This window comes from Phyllopteryx taeniolatus, chromosome 9 (genome assembly GCF_024500385.1).
Source record: "Phyllopteryx taeniolatus isolate TA_2022b chromosome 9, UOR_Ptae_1.2, whole genome shotgun sequence".
Lineage (NCBI taxonomy): Eukaryota > Metazoa > Chordata > Actinopteri > Syngnathiformes > Syngnathidae > Phyllopteryx > Phyllopteryx taeniolatus.
Window position 1 is genome coordinate 2,954,993 of NC_084510.1, and position 23,605 is coordinate 2,978,597.

The following is a 23,605-nucleotide window of genomic DNA, read 5'->3' on the forward strand; positions in this document are numbered from 1 at the left end:
AGAGGTGACATTCCACATCCCTAGGGCCAGCTTTTGTAGCCGGGGATCAGATTGCCAAGGTCCCCGCCTCCGGCCACCGCCCAGCTCACATTGCACCCGACCCCTATGGCCCCTCCCACAGGTGGTGAGCCGATGGGAAGGGGGACCCACGTTACCCTTTCGGGCTGTGCCCAGCCGAGCCCCGTGGGTGCTCTCCTTTGAGCCCCACCTCCAGGCCTGGCTCTAGAGGTGGGCCCCGGTGACCCGCGTCCGGGCAAGGGAAACATCTTCCTTAATTTTTTGTCTTCATTGGGTTTTTTGAGCTGTGCTTTGTCTGGTCCCTCACCTAGGACCTGCTTGCCTTGGCTGACCCTGCCAGGACAATAAAGCCCCAGACAACTTAGCTCCTAGGATCCTTGGGACACACAAACCCCTCCACTACAATAAGGTGACGGCTCAAGGAGGGGACACACAGTTTTGTGGAAGCTATTATTGCTGCAAAGTGGATAATCGTTACTCTTTTTCCTCTCTGACATGTATTTTACTTTTTTTTTGTCCTGTATTGCTGTTAGGTCAAGCAGAATGGAGGATCTGTATCCCTTTTATGCCGGAACAGTTTTACTGTGACACAGTCGAGTTTATAAGCTGCTGCAGTGGTGTCTTAGTATTATAATGGATATTTATTGAGAATCAGTCGATCAGTCAAACAGAGCTAAGTTTCTCGACGGGAGTGAGAAAAGAAGACAAAAAACAAAGCACTAACTGTAAACAAGATGAGAAAAATCATTTTATATCTAAAACAATGACACATTAGATAGTGTTCTCTGGGGCAGTAGTGCTAAACCCTGTGAGGGAAGGACAGGACAAGGACAGGAGAAGAAGCATGCAGGACAAGGGTCGTGAACCCGGCTGTACAACTGAAGTGTGGTGGGAGTGGCTATGTAAATTATAAACGTCTATGGGACGAGAGTGTGAGTGAGGGGATACCCAAGCAATTCACATATTCATGAATTATTTGTCGCAATAAGTGAGTGGCCCCACACCCAGCAAAAAATTCCCAGGGGTGTGTGCCTGCAGACACATGCAAGTGAGTTGACACCGTTTCACATGCACAATGACTGACAGAAGTGTCCTGTAATTGTCGTGCCTGCACCGCGGTGCCTGAGGACCTCACCTAATCAATCGAAAGGCGGGATCGGGAGTCCACCCGAGAGAAGCCCGGTGGACGGGACAGGTCCCAGACTGAGGGACCCAGGGCTGTCCGCCGGCCCCACCGAGGCGCCACGACAACCGGCCACCCAGAAAAGGCCATAGTGACCCAATGCCACCCCCCAGCCAACATTGTATGTTACGGTCAGCGGACATAGGTCTTCTTCCCATTTAGTGATTGCTGATTGACTTAGTACATGAAATTAATTTATAAACTTTTGAGAGATTTCTTTTACTTTGCGGGAGAAGCTTCACTATTTGCTTGACAAACTCCAGCATTTCAAGGGTGCTCTGGAGTGTTGGTATTAATTTTTTTTAATTGCTGCTTTTCATTTATTGTATTGAAGAAAGTTTCTGCCTGTTATTTGGGATTCTTGGAACAGTTTTGTGTTGCATTTGCCTAATTCATGGGACATATACACATACAGGTCTACCGATCTAACTTCATACTTTGTTTGGAATAGAATATACTATGACCGGACATTTCATTTTTGAAACCAAAATTAAATGTGGTAATCTATAACTGTTTAAATGCCATAATGTGTACCTTCCATGAGTGTGTAAATTTTACAATACATTTCAGTATGTGTCTTCTTTGTTTTCTTTTGTTTTTCTCTACAGGAGTATAGCTAGCACTCTGCCAAATGTCAATCTTCAAATGCCAAAAGTACCAAATATAACAGTGCCAAGTGTTAATCTTGCACAAATGCCCAGCTTTTCTCCCCCCAACTGGATGACTTCAAATGATGACTCAGAGTGTGTACTTGCCTCATGTGGGCAGAGACATGCACACGTTGTTGGCACAAATGTGGCATCTAAATGACACAAAGCAACAGATTGGTCCAGCATGTCTCAGAGCATTCCTTTTCTTTTTATTCGAGTTGCAATATTAGTGTTAAACTGTAAGGTGATTGAACGACCATTGTGTGCAAGTAGATGCAGGAAATGAAAATGTAATTTTTCGAAGGAATTAATATTTGTCTTGCATATTCATTTGAGGGGTAATTGCAGTCCTTCCTTGCTTGCATTGCAGTTCCTGTTTAGTGCTCGTTTTCTTTTGATTATTATAAATGTTACATTAATAAACTAGGCAACTCATGTACAGTGGATACAAAAAAAGTCTACACAATAAAAATACCACGTATAAAAATGAGACCAAGATGAATCATTTCAGAACGTTTTCAACCTTTCATGTGAATATAACCTGAAAAAACTGAAATATTTTTGGCAAGGGAGTACAGGATACAAATAATAACTCTAATAATGTGGTTGCGTGTACAGACCCTCTTTTAACTGAGGACGTGGCTTTGTACAGAACTGGCCAATCACATTCAAGTTCATGTTAAATAGTTGTCAACACATACTTCCATCATATAAAATAACTCTAAGTAACTCAAAATAAAGTGTAACTGTACTAGTTGGATTTTGACATTTCTGAGGTTGCATTTTACAGCAAAAAGCCATGTTTCGCAAAGGGCTTCCAAACCATCAGAGGGATCTCATAATTCAAATGTATCTGCCAGGAGAAGCGTACAAAAGAATTTCCAAGGAATGAACTACAGCATATTACCATGGAACACAGTGATGGCAGTCATCGTCAAATGGTGAAAATATGGCACATTCTCAGTAATGTCACTGTTGGACATGCCTCAACATTTGATAAAAAGATGAGAAACTGGTCAGGAAGGTTGCGAAGAGGCCTACAGGCACATTAAAGGAGCCGCCGGAATTTTGGGCTTTGCCTTATACATTACATTTAATTACTTTTATGAGTTACTGTGAAGCATCCTTGAGTCTCTTCAAGGACACTATACCCATTGCATCCTGAACATATTCACTTTACGTTTTCCACATTTGGTTATATTGGATGGATTATATTATTTTTTTCCTTAAAATTCCACACACAACACCCCATAATTAGAATTTCAAAAGAAGTTTTCAAATGTATTTTAAAAAAAGAGAAAAAGAAAAAAAAAAGAAATCACACATACTGTACGTGAGACTTCATAGCCTTTACCCTGAAGCTCAATTTTGAGCTCAGGTGCATCCTGTTTTCACTGATCATCCTCGAGGTGTTTCTAAAGCTTAATTGGAGTCCACCTATGTATGATAAAGTGAGTTAAGTAGACATGAGTTAGTGCATGTCAGAGTACAAACCAAGCATGAAGTCAAAGGAATTATCTTTCGACCTCCGAGACAGGATTGTCTCGAGGCACAGATCTGGGGAAGGGTAGAAAAACCTCTCTCACTTTAAAGGTCCCAATGAGCACAGTGGCCTCCATCTGTAAATGGAGGAAGTTTGGAACCACCATTACTTTTCTTAGACTTGGCCTAAACAGAGACCAGGGCCTATAGATCTGGTCTGAACTGAACAATGGGGGGAAAAGGGCGTTGGTCAGGGAAGTGACCAAAACCTGATGGTCATTCTGCAGTCTGTCTCGCAGACAGATTGAGAGTATTTGTCACGTTTAGGAAGTAGCTGGACCCAAGAGCAGGCGGAGGCTGATGTAAAATGATGAACAGTTTATTGAGCAAAGGTTATGGACGTGGTCCTGGATGTGTTGGCAGGTGGCGGCGTGGACAGGTGGCAGGCAGGGGACAGAATAGGCGGCTGGCAGGAATGACATGGGTCAGGAACACTGGGAACGAGGAGACACAAGAGTCCACAAGGGAACGAGGAGTTGATTGGCTTACATGAGTACGGTGGGCCATGGTACCGCTAGGAGAGGCTGCAATACTTTGGCAAGGATTTCCTGGAACAGGCAGGCTTAAATACAGGTGGTGATGAGGTTGATTGGAGACAGGTGCTGAAAATAGAGAAGGGAGGGGGGAGAGAGAAGAGGACGCAAAGAGCCCTCCAGACTACCATAATGGAACTGCAGGGCAGTATTTTACAGTATTTTTGCAAATAAGACTAGAAAATTATTGCAAAGTCAAAACAGAATCGTACTTCAAAAGAGTGCTGTCATCAAATTAGTTTAATGGTTTGCTTGATTATGGAATCAAGTTATTATTTTTTGTGTTCACCTCAAAACATCCTAGTAGCTTTTTTCAGTTTAATTGTACAGGTTATAGGCGGAAAAACCTCAGAAACTATTCATCTTTGTCTCATTTTCTTAATACGGGTGTGTAGACTTTTTATATGCACTGTAACTTTGGTTACTTACAATTTTCACCCAACAATAAATAGCTAAATAGCTTTAAAGTTTACTTTTATTCATAAAAAAAAATTGTTGCAATTCATCATTTATATGAGGGGAATTGACAATGTGCTGTATGCATGCAAATATTTGTTCCAAATTCTGAGGTTTATACAGAACTTAAAGTCACATTTTTGCCTTATGGTAATAGCGTGGAGCATGTGGCTGACTGATCTGACTTCTATGTTGCTAAAAAGTTGAATATTTACGTGTCCTTCCCAACACTTTCCACCCTGTATTGTTGTTGAGTCTGTTGTGAGCTGTTGTGTGTTTGGAGCAGTTGGAGTGAGAACATGTTTTTGTTGTCTCATATCTCAATTGTGATTTTGATGTAGGGCTGCACAATTAATCATGATCGCAATTTCGGCTACCATGATTAAATTAGCCTGATCGTCGGTGATTTATTGCATTTAAAATGCAGGCACTACTGCTGCATATGAAACGTGCTTCATTTGCAGCAGTGCCCGCAGCCTATTCAGCCAGCCACCAGGGGGCAAACGCATGGTTAAGGCTTTATTTAGCTCCGGCACTGCGCTCCTGTGCCAACTTCGAAATAAAAGTCTAAAATGGCATTGATGTCCAATATAGATGTCCAGTGTAGTAATAAATGAGGCTTTTATTTTGAATGTTGGCCCTCAGGACGGAGAGGCGTCGTGTCACGGAAAGACACGAACAATCGTAGTGGCTGTCTTAATTTCAACCTTTCGGCCGGCCTGACTGTAATGAAAAATCGCCAGGAGTAAATAGTGCGGGAAATCACAACTGCTGAGTTCTTTGCAGTTTGTGACTGTGCACAGCTGACCAATGGTTAAGCAGAACAATAGAGACGTACTGTCCTTAACAACAACCAGTTCAGGGTGTACCCCGCCTCCTGCCCGATCACAGCTGGGATAGGCTCCAGCACGCCCGCGACCCTAGTGAGGAGAAGCGGCTCAGAAAATGGATGGATGGATGGATGTCCTTAACAATTCACTGTATTGACGACGGGGCTTTTCAAATGAAAAGTCTGTGCTTGCAGCCTAATGTTACTGCCTTCTATGCATTAACTGTATTTTGCTTCCATTAAGTTGCAATTCGTGATTGGACTTTGTAATAGCACATTTCTTCAGTTAGTCCTTGCTAAAGTAGAATTTTTGGGGGTAAATTTTTATTATTTTTATTATCCATCTATCTATAATTATATAAAGATTTATTTTGAAATGGAAACTGTTAGATATTGTTAGCTAAAAAGTAGTGCAATAAAAATAAAGATTTTTACCTGACATGGAATAATCGTGTTTATCCATCCATCCATCCATTTTCAACACCGCTTATCCTGGTTTGGGTCGCGGGACGCTGGAGCCTATCCCAGCTGACTTCGGGCAAAAGGCGGACTACACCTTGAACTGGTCGCCAGTCAGTCACAGGGCACACATAGACACGGACAACCATTCGCACTCACATTCACACCGTCACTGAGTGGGAACTGAACCCACGCTGCCTGCACCAAAGTCAGGCGAGTGTACCACTACACCATCAGTGACTCTAATCGTGTTTAATAATCATGATTACAATATTGATCAAAATAATCCATCCATTTTCTGAGCCGCTTCACCTCACTAGGGTCGCGGGCGTGCAGGAGCCTATCCCAGCTATCATCGGGCAGGAGGCGGGGTACACCCTGAACCGGTTACCAGCCAATCGCAGGGCACATACAAACAAACAACCATTCGCACTCACATACACACCTACGGGCAATTTAGAGTTGTCAATTAAACTAACATGCATGTTTTTTGGATGTGGGAGGAAACCGGAGTGCCCGGAGAAAACCCACGCAGGCACAGGGAGAACATGCAAACTCCACACAGGCGGGGCCAGGGATTGAACCCCAGTCCTCAGAACTGTGAGACAGACGCTCTAACCAGTCGGCCATCAAAATAATCATGATTATTTTTTTTTTCCCATAATCATGCAGCCCTATATTGATGTCATTTTGACTCTGGCAAGTACTTTCCCTGCAGCTGGTTTACACTGCGTTCCAAATTATTCTGCAAATTGTTTTTTCTCTGATTTTCCCAAATAGTTGATACATAGAGTATGACAGTTGGCGTAATTTTCAAGTCATCAACCATCAGAATATAATTCAAATGTTGTTGAACAAACCTCTCAATGATGAGTATTTCTAAAAAATGAAGAAAAAAAAACATGCCTTGTTATAAGTTATTATGCACAACAGAGTTTCAAGAAATTTGACAGGTTTTAAAGAACTGAAACTAGTCACTTATTGAATTTGTACCTTTAGGAGGTCATATTTACTTAAAAGCTATTTCAATCAACAACAACAGAACAACATTTTGACACAGGATGATCATTATTTGATAGCAGTATTAGAATTCTTACATCCATTAAACCTGCGACTCTTTGGAGAGTTTTTGCTTAAATTTCTTTGAGACAGGGCATTGTCATGCTTCAATTTATTTATTTATTTTTAATGAAAGCACAGTTCCTCTTTTGGTACCATGAAAGAAAGTGTTCAGTCAGAAAGTCCACATACTTTTCAGAGGTCATTTTCACACCTTCAGGGGCCCTAAACGAGCAGACGTCCATTGAACTTGTGACTTTTTGGGGAGGTTCTGCTCTTAATTTCTTTGCATGTCAGAATAGCCTCCCAGAGCTGCCGTTGGATGTCAATTGCCTCCCACCCTTAACTATCTTTTGTTTAAGGATGCTCCAAAGGTTCTCAACAAGGTTGAGGTCAGGGGAGGATGGGGGCCACAACGTGACTTTCTCTCCTTTTATGCCCATAGCAGCAAAAGATGCAGAGGTTTACCTTGCAGCGTGAAATTGTCCACTGATGAATGCCGTGCAAGCCTGGATGATCCAGATGGATGGAGTAGTGGATGGTTGGTGGAAGGCCATCATGTCCCAACAAGACTGCGACGTCAGCAAGGAGGTGGCAGACTGGGGGAATCATGTATTGTGCCGGAAACATGCTGGCCCTTGTCGGCCCCTTTGAAGATGTGAAAATGACCTCTGAAAAATATGTGGAGTTTCTGACCACGTTGCTACCAAAAGAAGAACTGTGCTTTCATTAACAAAATCATCTTAAAGCATGACAATGCACCATCTCAAAAGAAATTCAAGCGCCAACTCTCCAAAAAGTTCAATGGATGTAAGAATTGTGAAGCTGCTATCAAATAAGGGATCCTATATCAAAATGTAACTTTGACTTAAGATGGTTTTGATTGTAATAGCTTTTGATTTCAGTAAATATGATCTAATGCTGCAAATTCAATAAATGACTATTTTCGGTTCTTTAAAACCTGTCAAATGTCTTGAAACTCTGTTGTGCACAATCATTTGGAACAGTGCCTAATAACGTTGTTATTTTTCAAAATATACTGTTGTCATTGGGAGGTTTGTTCAGCAGCATTTTAATTACTTTTTGACATTTGATGACTTTAAGATCATGCTGACTGTTTCAACTATTCAGGAAAAGCTGAGAAAAAAAATCATTTGCAAAATCATGTGGAATGCAGTGTACATTTTGCCCAAAGAGTTGTTCATGTTTCCCAATGACAAACTCAGTGCTCCCATACATTCACAATACACACAGTTTTTGAATCCTTTAAACTTTATCAGGAGGAAATAGCAACCTCTCATGTTTTGTTTCTGTGTTTTGGATTCTTTTAGAAATTCATTCAATATGTGGGTGCTCTGAATTTGGTCTGTAAATAGACATCTCGTGTCAGTTGAGCTAAGTGTTATCGTAAAACCTAAACGCGAAATTCTTATCTCTTGCACTTAAAGCAATGGCTCAGGGACGTCAGAGGATCTCTTTTGGAAATTGGATGCTCTGCAGACCTTCATCCGAGATCTCCACTGGCCAGAAGAAGAGTTTGGAAAACACCTGGAAACCAGACTGAAACTCATGTCCAGTGATATGATTGAATCCTGTATAAAAAGGTATGAAAGAGAGAAAAACAGATTGCAAGTTCTAAAAATGTGACATTAACTTAATAATCACTGTACAGTAGGGAACCAGCACAAATTCACCTGTAGTGCAAAGCCACAAGTAATTGACCCCCTCCCAAAATGTTTAATTGCCTATACAGTAATAATAGTTACAAATATAAATATATCACAAACTATGATCCAAAAACATTTGTCAATTTCGAACTCCTACAAATGTCTGTTTAAGCGGCTTACAGCTAAGAATGAACAGCACAATACCGCATAAAAACACGTCAATAATTCTCTAAACTTTATTAAGCGGTTTTCTCAACATGGTTCTGGCACTTGACTTGTTTGCTAGAATCTTTAGAAGGTGCACAGCATTCGGGCGTCATCTTTGGGCGTTAATGAAAGAGCACCAAATTATGCGGAAACACGGAACAGTATGTCAATTACCTCATTGGGTGTCATCACGGTTTAACCAAGAAAAGCACATGCTTACAGTATTACAATACTGTATTCTATATTGATATTTTGTTGTATCCATATTGATATTAGTAGAGAAGTAATAGTAATAAATGTCATACATGGTATGAAAATAAAACAAAATAATTTTAAGGCTATTTTTACATGATGGCAGAAAAATGCAAATAGGTGAATTTCAGAATCAGAATCAGAATCATCTTTATTTGCCAAGTATGTCCAAAAAACACAAGGAATTTGTCTCCGGTAGTTGGAGCCGCTCTAGTACGACAACAGACAGTCAATTGACAGAGAACAATTTGCAAATTAGTATAATAATATTTACAAACCACTGTTTCATGAACTGACAGTAAATACATGGGAAAACAATGTCCCCTCGCTCTGAAGGTGTTACTGCTCTTTTTCATTCAAATATTTTGTTCTCTACAGCTATCAGAAACCATATTATACGCACTTTCGACCAAATATCTTAAACGAAAAAGTTGGCTTTAGTATTAGATTTGTTTATAATAAAAGCCCATCCATCGATCCATTTTCTTCCGAGGTCGGGTCGCGGGGCAGTAGCTTTAGCAGGGAAGCCCAGACTTCCCTCTCCCCAGCCACTTCCTCCAGCTCTTCCGTGGGGATCCCGAGGCGTTCCCAGGGAAGCCGAGAGACGTAGTCTGTCCAGCGTGTCCTGGGTCGTCCCCGGGGTCACCTCCCAGTGGGACGTGCCCGGAACACCTCACCAGGGAGGCGTCCAGGAGGCATCCTAAACAGATGCCCGAGCCTCCTTATCTAGCTCCTCTCGATGTGGAGGAGCAGCGGCTCTACTCTGAGCCCCTCCCGGATGACCGAGCTTCTCACCCTACCTCAAAGGGACAGCCCGGACACCCTGCGGAGAAAACTCATTTCTGCCGCTTGGATCCGAGATCTTGTTCTTTCTATCACAGCTCGTGATCATAGGTGAGGGTAGGAACGTAGATCGGCCGGTAAATAGAGAGTTTAGCCTTTTGGCTTAGCTCCTTCTTCACCACAATGGACCGATACAAAGAACACATCACTGCAGACGCTGCACCGATCTCCCTGTCGATCTCCCGTTCCATTCTTCCCTCACTCGTGAACAAGACCTCAAGATATTTGAACTCCTCCACTTGGGGTAGGATCTCATTCCCAACCTGGAGCGGGCACTCTACCCTTTTCCGACTGAGGACCATGGTCTCAGATTTGGTCCAGTGAGAGTTGGAGCCGAGAAATTCTCTCCATAAAAGTTATGAACAGAATCGATGACAAAGGGTAGCCTTGGCCGAGTCCAACCCTCACTGGAAACAAGTCCGACTTACTGCCGGCAATGGGGACCAAACTCTAACACTGGTCGTACAGGGACCAAACAGCCCGTATCAGTGGGTTCGGTACCCCGTAGTCCCGAACACCCCCCACAGGACTCGCCGAGGGACACGATCGAACGTCTTCTCCAAGTCCACAAAACTGTAGACTGGTTGGGCGAACTCCCATGCACCCTCGAGGACCCTGCCGAGGGTGTAGAGCTGGTCCATTGTTCCACAGGACAAAAATCACACTGCTCCTCCTGAATCTGAGATTTGACTTCCACGGACCCTCCTCTCCAGCACCACTGAATAGACCTTACCAAGGAGGGTGAGGAGTGTGATCCCCCTGTAGTTGGAACACACCCTCCGGTAACCTTTTTAAAAAGGAAAACCAACACCCCAGTCTGCCAATCCAGAGGCACTGTCCCTGATGTCCACGTAATGTTGCAGAGGCGTGTCAACCAGGACAGCCCCACAAAATCCAGAGCCTTTAGGAACTCTTGGTGAATCTCATCAACCTCGGGGCCTTGCCACCGAGGAGCTTTTTAACCACCTCGGTGACCTCAACCCCAGAGATAGGAGAGCCCGCCTCAGAGACCCCAGATTCTGCTTCCTCGTGGGAAGGCATGTCGGTGGAATTGAGGAGGTCTTCGAAGTATTCTCCCCAGCAACTCACAACGTCCCGAGTCGAGGTAAGCAGCGCCACATCCCCACTATACACAGTGTTGATGGTGTACTGCTTCCCCTGAGACGCTGGATGGTGGACCAGAATTTCCTCGAAGCCGTCCAGAAGCCGTTCTCCATGACCTCACCAAACTCCTCCCATGTCCGAGTTTTTGCCTCAGCGACCACCTAAGTTGTACCCATCAGCTGCCTCAGGAGTCCCATAGGCCAAAAAGGCCCGATAGGACTCCTTCTTCAGCTTGACGGCATTCCTCACCGCTGGTGTCCACCAACGGGTTCGGGGATTTCCACCACAACAGGCACAGACTACCTTATGGCCACAGCTCCGGTCAGCCACCTCGGCATTGGAGGCCTTCGAGCCCCACCTCCAGGCCTTGCTCCAGAGGGGTGACCCGGTGACCCGCGTCCGGCCAAGGGAAACCTATATCTATTTATTTTGTTCGTCATAGGGGATTTTGGAGCCGGGCTTTGTCTGGTCCTTCCTAGGACCCGTTTGCCATGGGTGACCCTACGAGGGGTGTGAAGCCCCAGACAACTTAGCTCCTCGGATCATTGGGACACACAAACCCCTCCACCATGATAAGGTGACGGCTCAAGGAGTGGTATTATAAAAACAGAGTGGGAAATTCCTAGTGTGTTTTTTCGCTATTTGGATTTAGATTTGTATTGCCATTTGTATAGGTACAGAGCAGTACAGGTGAATTTCTGAGTGAGTCTCCTTGTGCCTAGGTCTGGGAATACACTTTTAAAGGGGGAAAAAATCCATTAAAAATTTAGTTAAAGTCCTTACTAAGTATTGCGTAAGTTACTATAAACTGTTGTTCGCATTAAATAGTATAAACATATAATAATATTATAATATACATATATCTGCGTGTATGTATTTGAGATGTTTGGTGGGATTATATTTTTTGGAAAAATCCCCACTTGAAAGTGTCTTGTCTTTCCAAAAGAACGCGCGCAGCATTTGAAGCCAAGCTTCAGAGGAGCAGCCGGACTACAGACTTCAGAGTGCCGCAGTCTATCTGCACCATGTTTAATGTCATGGTGGATGCCAAGGCCCAATCTGCCAAGCTGTGTGCCATGGACCTGGATCAAGAGGTAGAACCAAAAATAACATAAGAGTAGGGGAACGCTTTTACACATGCTTTCAGCTATAATGCTGACCATATTTAAGTGTGGAAGAAAAATTATAAATATTTATTGTTAAAAATGTAAAATTGATTTAAACGAGAGTAAAATTGATTTAAACGAGTTTACTCTTTGGTACACATCTGGTTAGAAAAATCTATTTTCATAGTTAAAATTCTGACAATATAAGCAGATATTGTCTTATTACTGTCGCTGTCTTTCATGTATTTTTTTCTGTCATATTTGCAGCTTTTTTTTCTTTTTCTAATTTCTTTTACATGATTAACATAATTTCACATGTGCTATGTCACCTCCATCTCTCTGCTTCTCAGCTGCTTTTTTTTCTCCTCTTTGTCTTGTGAAAGTTTGTTCGAGACTGGGTAAGTGTGGCCACAAATTAAATTGTAATCACACCCTCCTTTTCCCAATTGTATAATTAGTCATCAGTTTTCCCTGTTTGTCTTCCTCCACTTTAATTGTTTGGATTCCATTAGCATATGCGTGGATATCATTGAATATACATGGGGTAGAAGTGGGAGATCTCATATTTCGCAGAATCTTGAAACGGATTCCAATTACTGACAATGAATTCATTATTTCTCAGTCCTTAGCTGTGCTGTTGGTGCCACACACGCAAACAAAAGGAATCATCATGGTAACACTGCCTCTGAGTTTCCATGACAGCAGTTCTTTGGCTGAGTTAAAAGCTCCCTTGCCAGCCAAACAGTTAGAGTGACATATGGAAATCTAGTTAATTGCTGATTATATCAATATTATTTATAAACAATAATTACAATAATCAACAATCCCATTTCAAAATAACTAAGTATCAAATGATTTTTTTTAACGACACTGTCTGACAGCCATAGTGAATTTTCATAAACAGCAGAGGTGGAGGACTAAACAGCTAATGAGCGAATTCCCTCTTGAACAACTTTATTTGATCAACAACCTCAATTCCAATTAAGCTGGGACGTTGTGTTAAATATGAATAAAAACAGAATACAATGATTTGCAAATCATGTTCAACCTATTTTAATTGAATACACAACAAAGACAAGATATTTAATGTTCAAACTGATAAACTTTATGGTTTTTAGCAAATAATCATTAACTTAGAATTTTATGGCTGCAACACGTTCCAAAAAAGCTGGGACAGGGTCATGTTTACCACTGTGTTACAACTGTCATATGTGTGTTCTGGCTGTTGTCTTCCCCCCCCCCCCCCCCCCGTCTCGTACACACCTGCTCCTGAGAGCATCTTCCCCACCTGTGCCCCGTTTACCCTAATTACCCCATGCATTTAACATCGTGTCTCATTCTTTCTGGTCGCCAGTTCGTTGTACCTTGTTGTCATGTTCCAGCAATCCATGTCACCGACTCATAGTAAAACTAGACCGCTTACATGCAGTGATTTCTCCAGATTCTCAGAACCTTTTGATGACATTATGGACCGTAGATGATGAAATCCCTAAATTCCTAGCAATTGTACATTGAGGAACAGTGTCCTTAAACTGTTCGACTATTTTCTCACGCACTTGTTCACAAAGAGGTGAACCTCGCCCCATCTTTGCTTGTGAATGACTGAGCAATTCAGGTAAGCTCCTTTTCTACCCACCTGTTCCCAATGAGCCTCTTTGTTCCAAACAGGTGTTTGATGAGCATTCCTCAACTTTCTCAGTCTTTTTTGCCACCTGTCCCAGCTTTTTTGGAACGTGTTGCAGCCATAACATTCTAAGTTAATGATTATTTGCTAAAAACCATAAAGTTTATCAGTTTGATCATTAAATATCTTGTCTTTGTAGTGTATTCAATTAAATATATGTTGAACATGATTTGCAAATCATTGTATTCTGTTTTTATTTATGTTTAACACAACGTCCCAACTTCATTGGAATTTTGGTTGTAATAATGACGTGATTCATTGAAATGTAACCGGGTAAATCAAGGTAATGTAAGGAATAATTGAAAATGTAGTAATTATACTGTATACGCAAAAAATGGATCAGTTAAGATCAAGATTTTCATCGTGTGTTGAAAATGTATTGACATCATGTAACAGTGAAAGTGTGAATGAGTCAGTAACCTGTTTTCTCTCTCACTCTCTCTCTCTCTCTCTCTCTCTCTCCCCTCCCTCTCTCTCTTTCTCTTCTTTTTGTATATTTGTGTGTGTAGAGACAATACCATTCCCAAATTGACAATCTCATTGAGGAAATGGTGAAGGAGATGATAACCCTGCTGGTAGCAAAGGTGAAGTGCCCAATTGCTTTAACTGTGCTAAATTTTGAATAACGTCATCAATTTGTTATGCTTGGTTGAATACTTGCATCAAAAGTAATATATTTTCTTATGCCATAATGAACATTTCACGTCAAGTTTATCATCAGATTTTTCTCCACTTGCAACTGAAAACTACAGGAATCCCTCACCATATTGCAGTTCATTTAGTGTGGATTCAGTGCGTCGTGACCTTTTTTTTTTTTTATAGCTCAGTTATTTACCTGCACATCCATGATGCACTTAAGTGGCTTTATTGGCTGTGGGATTTTAATGTGGCAGCGATAACTCACATACTCTAAATTCAACTGGGCTTTTATTCTTATCAGAAAAATAAATCTGAGTACTCTCAACTCATACATTTGGTAAGTCACTAAAATGGTTGAGGATAAAAAGAACATGACTGGAAAGCCACTGTTTAAAACACCAGCTACAGTCACAGTTTTATGAAATAAATTCACAAATACCAACCTTAGCCCGGTAAATAGCTAATGCACACACTCATAACAGTATCGACAGTCAAACAAACGGAATACTACAGTATACGGTACGATTTTATATATATTTTTTGTAAGATCATCAATGTTTGGCTTCTCACCGAAATCTAATAGGTATTGTGTTATACTTTATTATTATGCAAAGATTGATAACAAAGGTCAAGATAGAGTTTGACTGTTCCTGATTATGTCCCGTTTTATTCTGCTCTTTTTCAGTTTGTGGTTATTCTGGAGAGTGTCTTAGCAAAACTCTCCAGATACGATGAGGGAACGCTCTTTTCTTCTTTCCTTTCTTTCACAGTAAGTTGATTTCAATGGAAAATTAGGGGCGGGGGGACATGCAATTCTACATTCTTCCAGCATTATTGTCAGACATTGTGTATTCATATAATCACATTATAATGTCAAGCATTGTTGCTATCCAGCCTTAGAAACAGGTTTGATACACAGGTTCATATTTTGCCAATTTTTTATTCTAAGTAAATATTAGTATTAAAGATCCTCTGTAAACTGTGATTCTAACAATCCCCTTCAGACATAAAACCTCACTGTTGGTGGAATCCCACTCTCTAATTAACTACAGAATTGCTAAGAGTAGAAAAAGTGTAGAGTGACGTAAGGCCAGGGTTAGATGGACCAATCCTTTCAAATATGCCATTTCTTACAATCAATGTACTTATCTGTTTGGAATCTTCCACTGCAAGGAACAAAGATAACATTTTTGGATGTTTCACTTTCATTGAACTGTTATCCGGTGCTAGTCTGCATTTACCTTAATATTGTAATCTCTTATTCTTAAGCTAAATAAAGTCATTTATTGCATGGTCATGCCCATACAGTGAACTACTTTATTACAAATTTAACTAATAATACATGGTCTATTTCAAACACAGTTTTTACACCATTGTAGTGCTGGGTGATATGGACTAAATTTGATGTCACAATTTTTTTCCCCCGAATGTCGAAATTCGATATGACTCGATATTTATTGTATTAAAGTTTATAAATGTACACAACTGGACGAGACCAAATTGATTTACATTACAAAGCAGAATGATTATTTAACAATTATAAACATCACAAATAAATACATTACCTTTCCCTGCAGCTATTTCAAAATTTAATGATCTCAAAAGTAGTTATTCACCGAAATAAAAATTCTTGACCGAAAAAACAAAAAAAACAAAAACAAAATAAAAATTGAAAATGAGAAGCCCAAAGCCGAAAACCGAAACACCGGAAGAAATTATGCCAAATATTAGTAAAATTGCATTTATGGCTATGCCTGCAGAGCTGCCACCCTCAAGAAATTCACTTCCAGAACAGTTTGTCTGAAATTTCCTATTTTTAAATTATGTCAAGTACATTAATGCTGTACAGTTATTGCAGTATATTATGTAATAGTAATCACTACTCTACAGTTGTAATCGTTAATATATCATGGCTTCAATATTTGTTATTTGAATGTACAGTATTTCTCAGGATTTGGCTCTGTTGTAGGTGTTCATGACTTAACCATTAGGTGGAAGCAATGCACTTAAACATGCCCAGTCTGCCGGAAATCAAGAAGAAGAAACATGATGTCATGTGGAACGAATACAATGCAGTGATAGACGTGCCCTTTTTTGGACTATTTATGGCTTGTTAGACGCTAGCATCTTCTCCTCCATGTTGGAGGAAGTCTCGCTGACTAGCGAAAAGTATAGAAGATCGATGATCCGCTTTTTCCTAACCGAGCATTAATGAACTATTGATCCAATCAAGCTTCTCAATAGATCGCCCAGCACTACACCATTGGCGACTTTTTATGAAATTAGACATATTTAGCTGCCACTTTTCTCACTAATTATAATGTACGTAAGAAAGAGTTACATATGAACATAAAATAAATTATTTCCCCCCCCAACCAACAGCAAAAAAAAATGTGTTTCAACTAAAGCCAGGTTAATGAATAACCACATTTAAATTTTGTTACCAAATCTACAATAGGCATTAAAATGCAAGCTTTACAGTTTGATGGTGAAGCATTTATTCCTGAAACGTGATTTTTAATCCATATCTCTCTCCTTTATGACAAGGTGAAAGCTGCCTCAAAATATGTGGACGTACCTGTAAGTGAAAGTTACAGTTCTGTGTCAATCTCTTTGTCTTGATGTACTGTACACTATGGAACAAAAATTTAAACCCAAATAAAAACTCATTGGGCCTCACTAACGGTGCGTAAGCACAGATTTGTGCTTAAAGTGTGTGTATGCACATTTGACGAACAAACCTATGACTTATCAATATTTTCATACTTGTTTTTGTTCGTACTCTGCAAACAAATTTAGAACATACTCAGACCATGTATACGCACAAACAATGCAGGATCATCCATCAAATATACCTCAAACACACGTCTTTTACCTAAGATGCACAACGTATTTGAACAATTGCCATTCATAAAAACAATAATAATAACGTCGGCGACAATAACTCAAACCAGGAATTTGCTAATGGATTGACTTACGTAAATAACAATTAAAAGGACACTTCCCATCACTTTTACCCTCGTCCCGTTCAAGCGCTGCCTTGTACAATAGGATATGTGCATGTACTGTATATACAGTATGCGTGCCAAGTCCGACATGTCTGCGTGCATGGCCGACGTTGACACTCAACGAGAAAATGCAATCAAAGTTTATTTCCTAGGTTTTTCATTGCTTTAGTATTCTTTCTAATCCGTATAATGATCTGATTTATATATTTTTGTCTGTGATTCAGCATGTGCAAATGTTGATCAATTCACAGTACACACACACCACCTCTGGCATGGTTGAATTGTGATGTACTCCCCTCAGTGTATGGCTTGTATATTTTATTTCGATTCCAGTGCTAATTTCATTAATTTTATCAACGACAAATGCCTCTTTGCTGTGCTATATTTATTCCTTACCATGTATATTAAAGGGAACCCTGATTTTAAGGACAAATATTTCCTAAAATATAACCACCAACCTCTACTTTTGAAATAGTGTTTCATATTTATAAATTATTATTTTACGTTATAGTAATAGCTTTTGTTTGTGGCCGCCATTTTTGCATGCACAAAGCATTCTGGGATTGATGATGTATAAGGGTTGTTGTTCGCCGCCATACATTGCTGCCCTTTCTTATATTAGTTAAATGTTAAAACTTGTATTGCACACTTTTATCCTAAACCGTCATTTAAAAAAAAAAAAAACATTGCTGCCCTTTGCCAAGCTAAAGGCTGCTGCACACCTAGCGGCAGCTTACAGCTAAATACACAGAAGCTTTCACTCATGTTGAAAATACAGTACATTTATGGGTTTTAATTGCGTCGCCATGCAGACGTAAGCCATATAAATAGTATATAAAGTATGAGATATTGTTTTACATCAATACTTAACTATATTCATAAGCTATAATGTGCTTGTGGATGAAAAAGCAAAGCTTGTGTACCCAGCTGCAGTGCAAATGACTGGTTTCAGCGAGACTAACACTCTTCCTTTTATTCTCGCCTCAACCTCTCTTTAGAAACCCGCTTCTTCCTTAACTATTAATCTATCTTTTTATGGTTTAATAAATGTGATAAAATACTAAGTGTACAGTGTTCACCACAGCACACCACAGACATGCACAGCTCTGAGTGATCAGAGCTGTGCATGTCTGATTTGCGATGTACTGTAGCTGTACAAGGAATGAATGATGTACACTCGCCAATTACGGCCCACGACTACTCGGTTAAATGTGACAGGATGGAGATAGTTACGGTAACTCATAGGACGTGTTTATTTGACTTGATGACTCCAGTGAACACAACCAGCGGCGAAAATGAAAGCAGTTCTTTATAATACACGACATGCTCTCCTTCATCAGTCGGCCTTGCCAAGCAACAGCCAAGACGCCACCCAAAAATGACCAACTCAAGCTTTTTCATTCTCAACTCAGTTTACATTGCTGGTTAATTCCTCTCTCTCCTCATGTCTTTGATCACACTCTGGCTCGAAGTGTAAAGGCTGAACAGCGTTAATCACTGCTGTGGCTGCTACTGTAGCTAATGCCAAAAACACTGGCGAAACTGGGAATACCCCCTTTTGACGTCACTACCCAGCGACACAAACAACAATGGCAACCAATGTTAAAATAAAATTTCATAAAAATATATCAACCTGGAAATTATTTTCGAAAGTTGTATCATATTGTTATATTACTTACATCGGAAGAGATCATATAAACCAAATGTCATTGCAATCTGAGTTCTTTTTAACAACGTATGATCATTACCAGCTGTTAAATCGTTTTTTGCATGTTTTGTTCTACATTCTCTAATTGAACTACATAATGAATTAAAAAGGATTAACATGGCTATTATACTGTATGTAAGCATGTAGGATAAAGATGAAGAAAGTTTTGCATCAGCCATCTTTTGTGACTTAAACCTCCACATATTTGCTAAAATGCGTCAGACAGACGTCCTTTTAACACATTCACTGCCATTGATTTAGAAATCAAATATCCATGTTAACTGGGAGGGCTGGTAGTGATTAATAGGGGCGCGGTTTAAGCAAATTGCAGCTCACAGCCACGAGCCCGTCATTTAGAATGAATTCTGATTCACGAACATATGCACAGTGGTGCAATCTGACAGGGATTTTGCGTATTTGCTCAATTTATCAGCAGAGTGAGAATATTTATGTGCGTTTATTTGTAAATGAGGCCCATTGTCCTTTTTTGTCTGTCTACCCTGAACAAAATATACATTTGCTTTGTCACATGTATTTTGTTGGTAATTTATTTCATATTTCCAAAGTTTTCACATTGGAAATAATGGAAATAATAATCCATTCCAAGGTCAAATTGTTGCATTCATGAAACCTTATTATTGTTGCAGATATTTTTATTTAAATAAATATTTTAAGTGTCTTAACTGTCATACTGATGTAGACTTAGCTAACCATTACATCCATCCATTTTCTGAGCCACCTATCCTCACAAGGGTCACGGGAGTGCTGGAGCCTATCCCAGCTATCATCGGGCAGGAGGCGGGGTACACCCTGAACTGGTTGTCAGCCAATCGCAGGGCACATACAAGCAAACAACCCTTCGCACTCACATTCACACCTACGGGCAATTTAAAGTCTTCAATTAACCTACCATGCATGTTTTTTGGATGTGGGAGGAAACCGGAGTGCCCGGAGAAAACCGACACAGGCACGGGAAGAACATGCAAACTCCACACAGGCGGGGCCGGAGATAGAACCCCGGTCCTCAGAACTGTGAGGCAGATGCTCTAACCAGTCGGTCACCGTGCCGCCCATTGCTTTTTTAAAGTGTAAAAAAAAATTCAAGACTCTAGTTTTGTGACTGCCGTAAATCTGATGCAGCGTGTGGAGTGAATTCTGCGCGGAAGTGGGCTAGACCTGGTGTAATTTTGCAGACCTCCCTCTTTTACATCTGCCAGCCTGTGCTGCTGTGGGAGTGGTCACAGCAGGCTTCAATCATGCCCGGTCAAAGCAGTTTAAAGTATGACCTCAAGTATCAGCCTTGAATGGTATTGGTTTGGACAAAATAAAAAAATTTCAGAGAAATATGGAGAAGGTACTCTCAGTGCTGATTGATTTACTAAGTTTGAAATTATTATTATATAGAATCCATCCAGCCATTTTCTGTACCACTCATCCTCAGTAGGGTCACGGGCGTGCCAGAGCCTATCCCAGGGGTACACCCTGAACTGATCGCCGGCCAATCGCAGGGCACATGTAAACAAATAATCATTTGCACTCAGATTCACACCTACGGGTAATTTAAAGTCTTCAATCAACCTCCCACACATTTTTTTGAAATGTGGGAGCAAACCGGATTACCCGGAGAAAACCTACGCAGGTACGGGGAGAACATGCAAAGTCCACATAGGCGGTGCCGGGATTTGAACCCCGATCCTCAGAACTGTGAGGCAGATGTGCTGTGATACTGGTCAATGCTTTTGCTTGTAAAATTATAATCCAGATGGTGTTGATATGTATGTGTTTCCTATTTTCAAATTCATGTGGCCAGACAGTGACAGCCTTGCACAGTAGATATTGTGGGCTCATGTTGTACAAAACATACCCATTCCACTGTCAGGGTGTCAGTGACGGTGGTGCGCATTTGGTAGTGTGTGTTTGAACTGTACTAGCTGCCAACACTTCGGCCGTTGCAACATGACAAATTTCAAATTAATGCCTTGTCAGCGAATGTGAAGAGACTGCTCATGCTGGCAGGGGTCGCAATTCCCAGTCCAGCATGCTAATTGTGTTCTTAGTATACAAATCTAGAATTTCACTGTTAAACAAGGACACACATTTACACATGCAACATAACAACACATCATTGCAAATGTGTTAATGGAGGTTAAAAACAATAAGTCATTTGGTTTTTTTTTTTTCCTCTTGCATGATTGCTAGATTCATAACAACAAGAAAACTGAAGCAAATGTTTTTGAAAGAGTGTTAAATTGACGTTTACTGTAATATTTTAGATATCAGAATGGCGGGTCCCCTCACAATCTGCTCACCCTGGTAAACAAAATGTGGCCGAGTTGGCTTTGCACGTGGCCAGCCCGTAAGAGTTGGTTGGCAGCCAATCTACATTTCGACAAGAACTGACTAAACCCCTAAACCCCTAAGCTTGAGGTTTTTTTTTCTGCAATAAATCCTCATATTCAAAAGGCATCTGAGAATATCTTCCATGGCGTCAACCAATAGGATTGTGTTCTGCCTCCCTTGGTCGCCATTGTCAACATTTATTCGCATGCACCATGGCGAAGAGAAAGGGATGGGTGGAACAATGAAATTGCAGATGGTGGATTTATAGCAGCGCCCCTGCACTTTTGATGTTGGGTGCGACAATTATCATGACCACATAACGCTATGTAGTTAGCTATCCAGCGAGCTATCTCGCTAGCTACATATCGTTATGTTGCCTGCTTGCTAGCGGTATTAAAAGTACATATTACCTTACACTCTCCTCGTAGAATGGAAAGCCCAAATCGCCCTCTTTAAGAGCACCCAGGGATGACACCACACATTTTTTTCTTCTTTTTGTTATTTTTCTTTCAAAAAGAAAACATTGCAGCAATCAAAATTAGTGCCTCTTCTTCCATGATTGTTGTTGTCGCTACAGTAACGGTTACAGTGCATACGGAAAGTATTCAGACCCCCTTAAATGTTTCACTCTTTTTTTATATTGAAGCCATTTGCTAAAAGCATTTAAGTTCATTCTTTCCACATTAATGTACACACAGCACCCTATATTGACAGAAAAAAAACGGAATTGTTGAAATCTTTGCAGATTTATTAAAAAAGAAAAACTGAAATAGCACACATCCATAAGTATTCAGACCCTTTGCTCAGTATTTAGTAGAAGCACCCTTTTGAGCTAATACAGCCATGAGTTTTGTTGGGAATGATGCAACAAGTTTTTCACACCTGGATTTGTGGATCATCTGCCATTCCTCCTTGTAGATCCTCTCCAGTTTTGTCAGGTTTTATGGTGAACATTGGTGGGAAGCCATTTTCAGGTCTTTCTAGAGATGCTCAATTGGGTTTAAGTCAGGGCTCTGGCTGGGCCATTCAAAAACAGTCACGGAGTTGTTCTGAAGCCACTCCTTCGGTATTTTAGCTGTGTGCTTAGGGTCATTGTCTCTTTTTAAGGTAAACCTTCGGCCCAGTCTGAGGTTCTGAACACTCTGGAGAAGGTTTTCGTCCAGGATATCCCTGTACTTGGCCGCATTCATCTTTTCTTCGATTGCAACCAGTCTCCCTATCCCTGCAGCTGAAAAACACACCCACAGCATGATGCTGCCACCACCATGCTTCACTGTTGGGACTGTATTGGACAGGTGATGACCAGTGCCTACTTTTCTCCACACATGCCAATTAGAATTAAGGCCAACAATTTCTATCTTGGTCTCATCAGACCAGAGAATCTTATTTCTCACCATCTTGGAGTCCTTCAGGTGTTTTTTTTTAGCAAACTCCATGTGGGCTTTCATGTGTGTCACTGAGGAGAGGCTTCCGTCGGGTCACTCTGCCATAAATCCCCGACTGGTGGAGGGCTGCAGTGATGGTTGACTTTCTAGAACTTTCTCCCATCTCCCGACTGCATCTCTGGAACTCAGACACAGTGATTTTTGGGTTCTTCTTTACCTCTCTCACCAAGACTCTTCTCGTCCAATTGCTCAGTTTGGTCGGACGGCCAGCTCTTGGAAGGGTTCTGGTCGTCCCAAACATCTTCCATTTAAGGTTAATGGAGGCCACTGTGCTCTTAGGAACCTTAAGTGCAGCAGAAACCTTTTTGTAACCTTGGCCAGATCTTTGCCTTGCCAAAATTCTGTCTCTGAGCTCTTCTGGCAGTTCCTTTGACCTCATAATTCTCATTTGCTCTGACATGCACTGTGAGCTGTAAGGTCTTATATAGACAGGGGTGTGGCTTTTCTCATCAAGTCCAATCAGTATAATCAAACACAGCTGGACTCCAATGAAAGTGTAGAACCATTTTAAGGATGACCAGAAGAAATGGACAGCACCCGAGTTATATATATGAGTCTCACAGCAAAGGGTCTGAATACTTATGGCTGTGTGTTATTTCATTTTTTTTTTGTAATAAATCAGCAAAAATTTTAACAATTCCTTTTTTTTTCTGTCAGTATGGGGTGCTGTATGTAAATTAATGAGGAAAAAAATGAACTTAAATTATTTTAACAAATGGCTGCAATATAACAAAGAGTGACAAATTTAAGGGGGTCTGAAAACTTTCCGTACACACTGTTTATCATCAGGTAGCATTGACACCTTTTCCGGTCCTTCCTCCCCGACAGCTTGATTTGAGAAGATTTTTAGCCCAATGATCATAAGTGATGGGA

At 40.8% G+C, this 23,605-nt stretch overlaps 1 protein-coding gene across 17 annotated transcripts in view; it reads left to right on the forward strand.

Annotated features, from left to right (window-relative positions):
- Positions 1-23,605, forward strand: part of cadpsa (Ca2+-dependent activator protein for secretion a) — a 242,163-nt gene that overhangs the window by 173,125 nt on the left and 45,433 nt on the right. For 4 of the 17 annotated variants that reach the window (XR_009790075.1, XM_061784285.1, XM_061784289.1 and 1 more), the window contains exons 22-28: positions 1,810-1,944; positions 8,178-8,333; positions 11,749-11,896; positions 12,292-12,306; positions 14,102-14,176; positions 14,917-15,000; positions 16,779-16,811. Coding sequence is in view for 13 of the 17 variants with exons in the window: in XM_061784285.1 (XP_061640269.1) it covers positions 1,810-1,944; positions 8,178-8,333; positions 11,749-11,896; positions 12,292-12,306; positions 14,102-14,176; positions 14,917-15,000; positions 16,779-16,811 (646 nt within the window). In the remaining 4 variants the exon portion in view is untranslated. Of the gene's footprint in view, positions 1-1,809; positions 1,945-8,177; positions 8,334-11,748; positions 11,897-12,291; positions 12,307-14,101; positions 14,177-14,916; positions 15,001-16,778; positions 16,812-23,605 lie in introns of those variants that run through there. The other 13 variants (XM_061784290.1, XM_061784294.1, XM_061784295.1 and 10 more) reach the window with 6 other exon arrangements.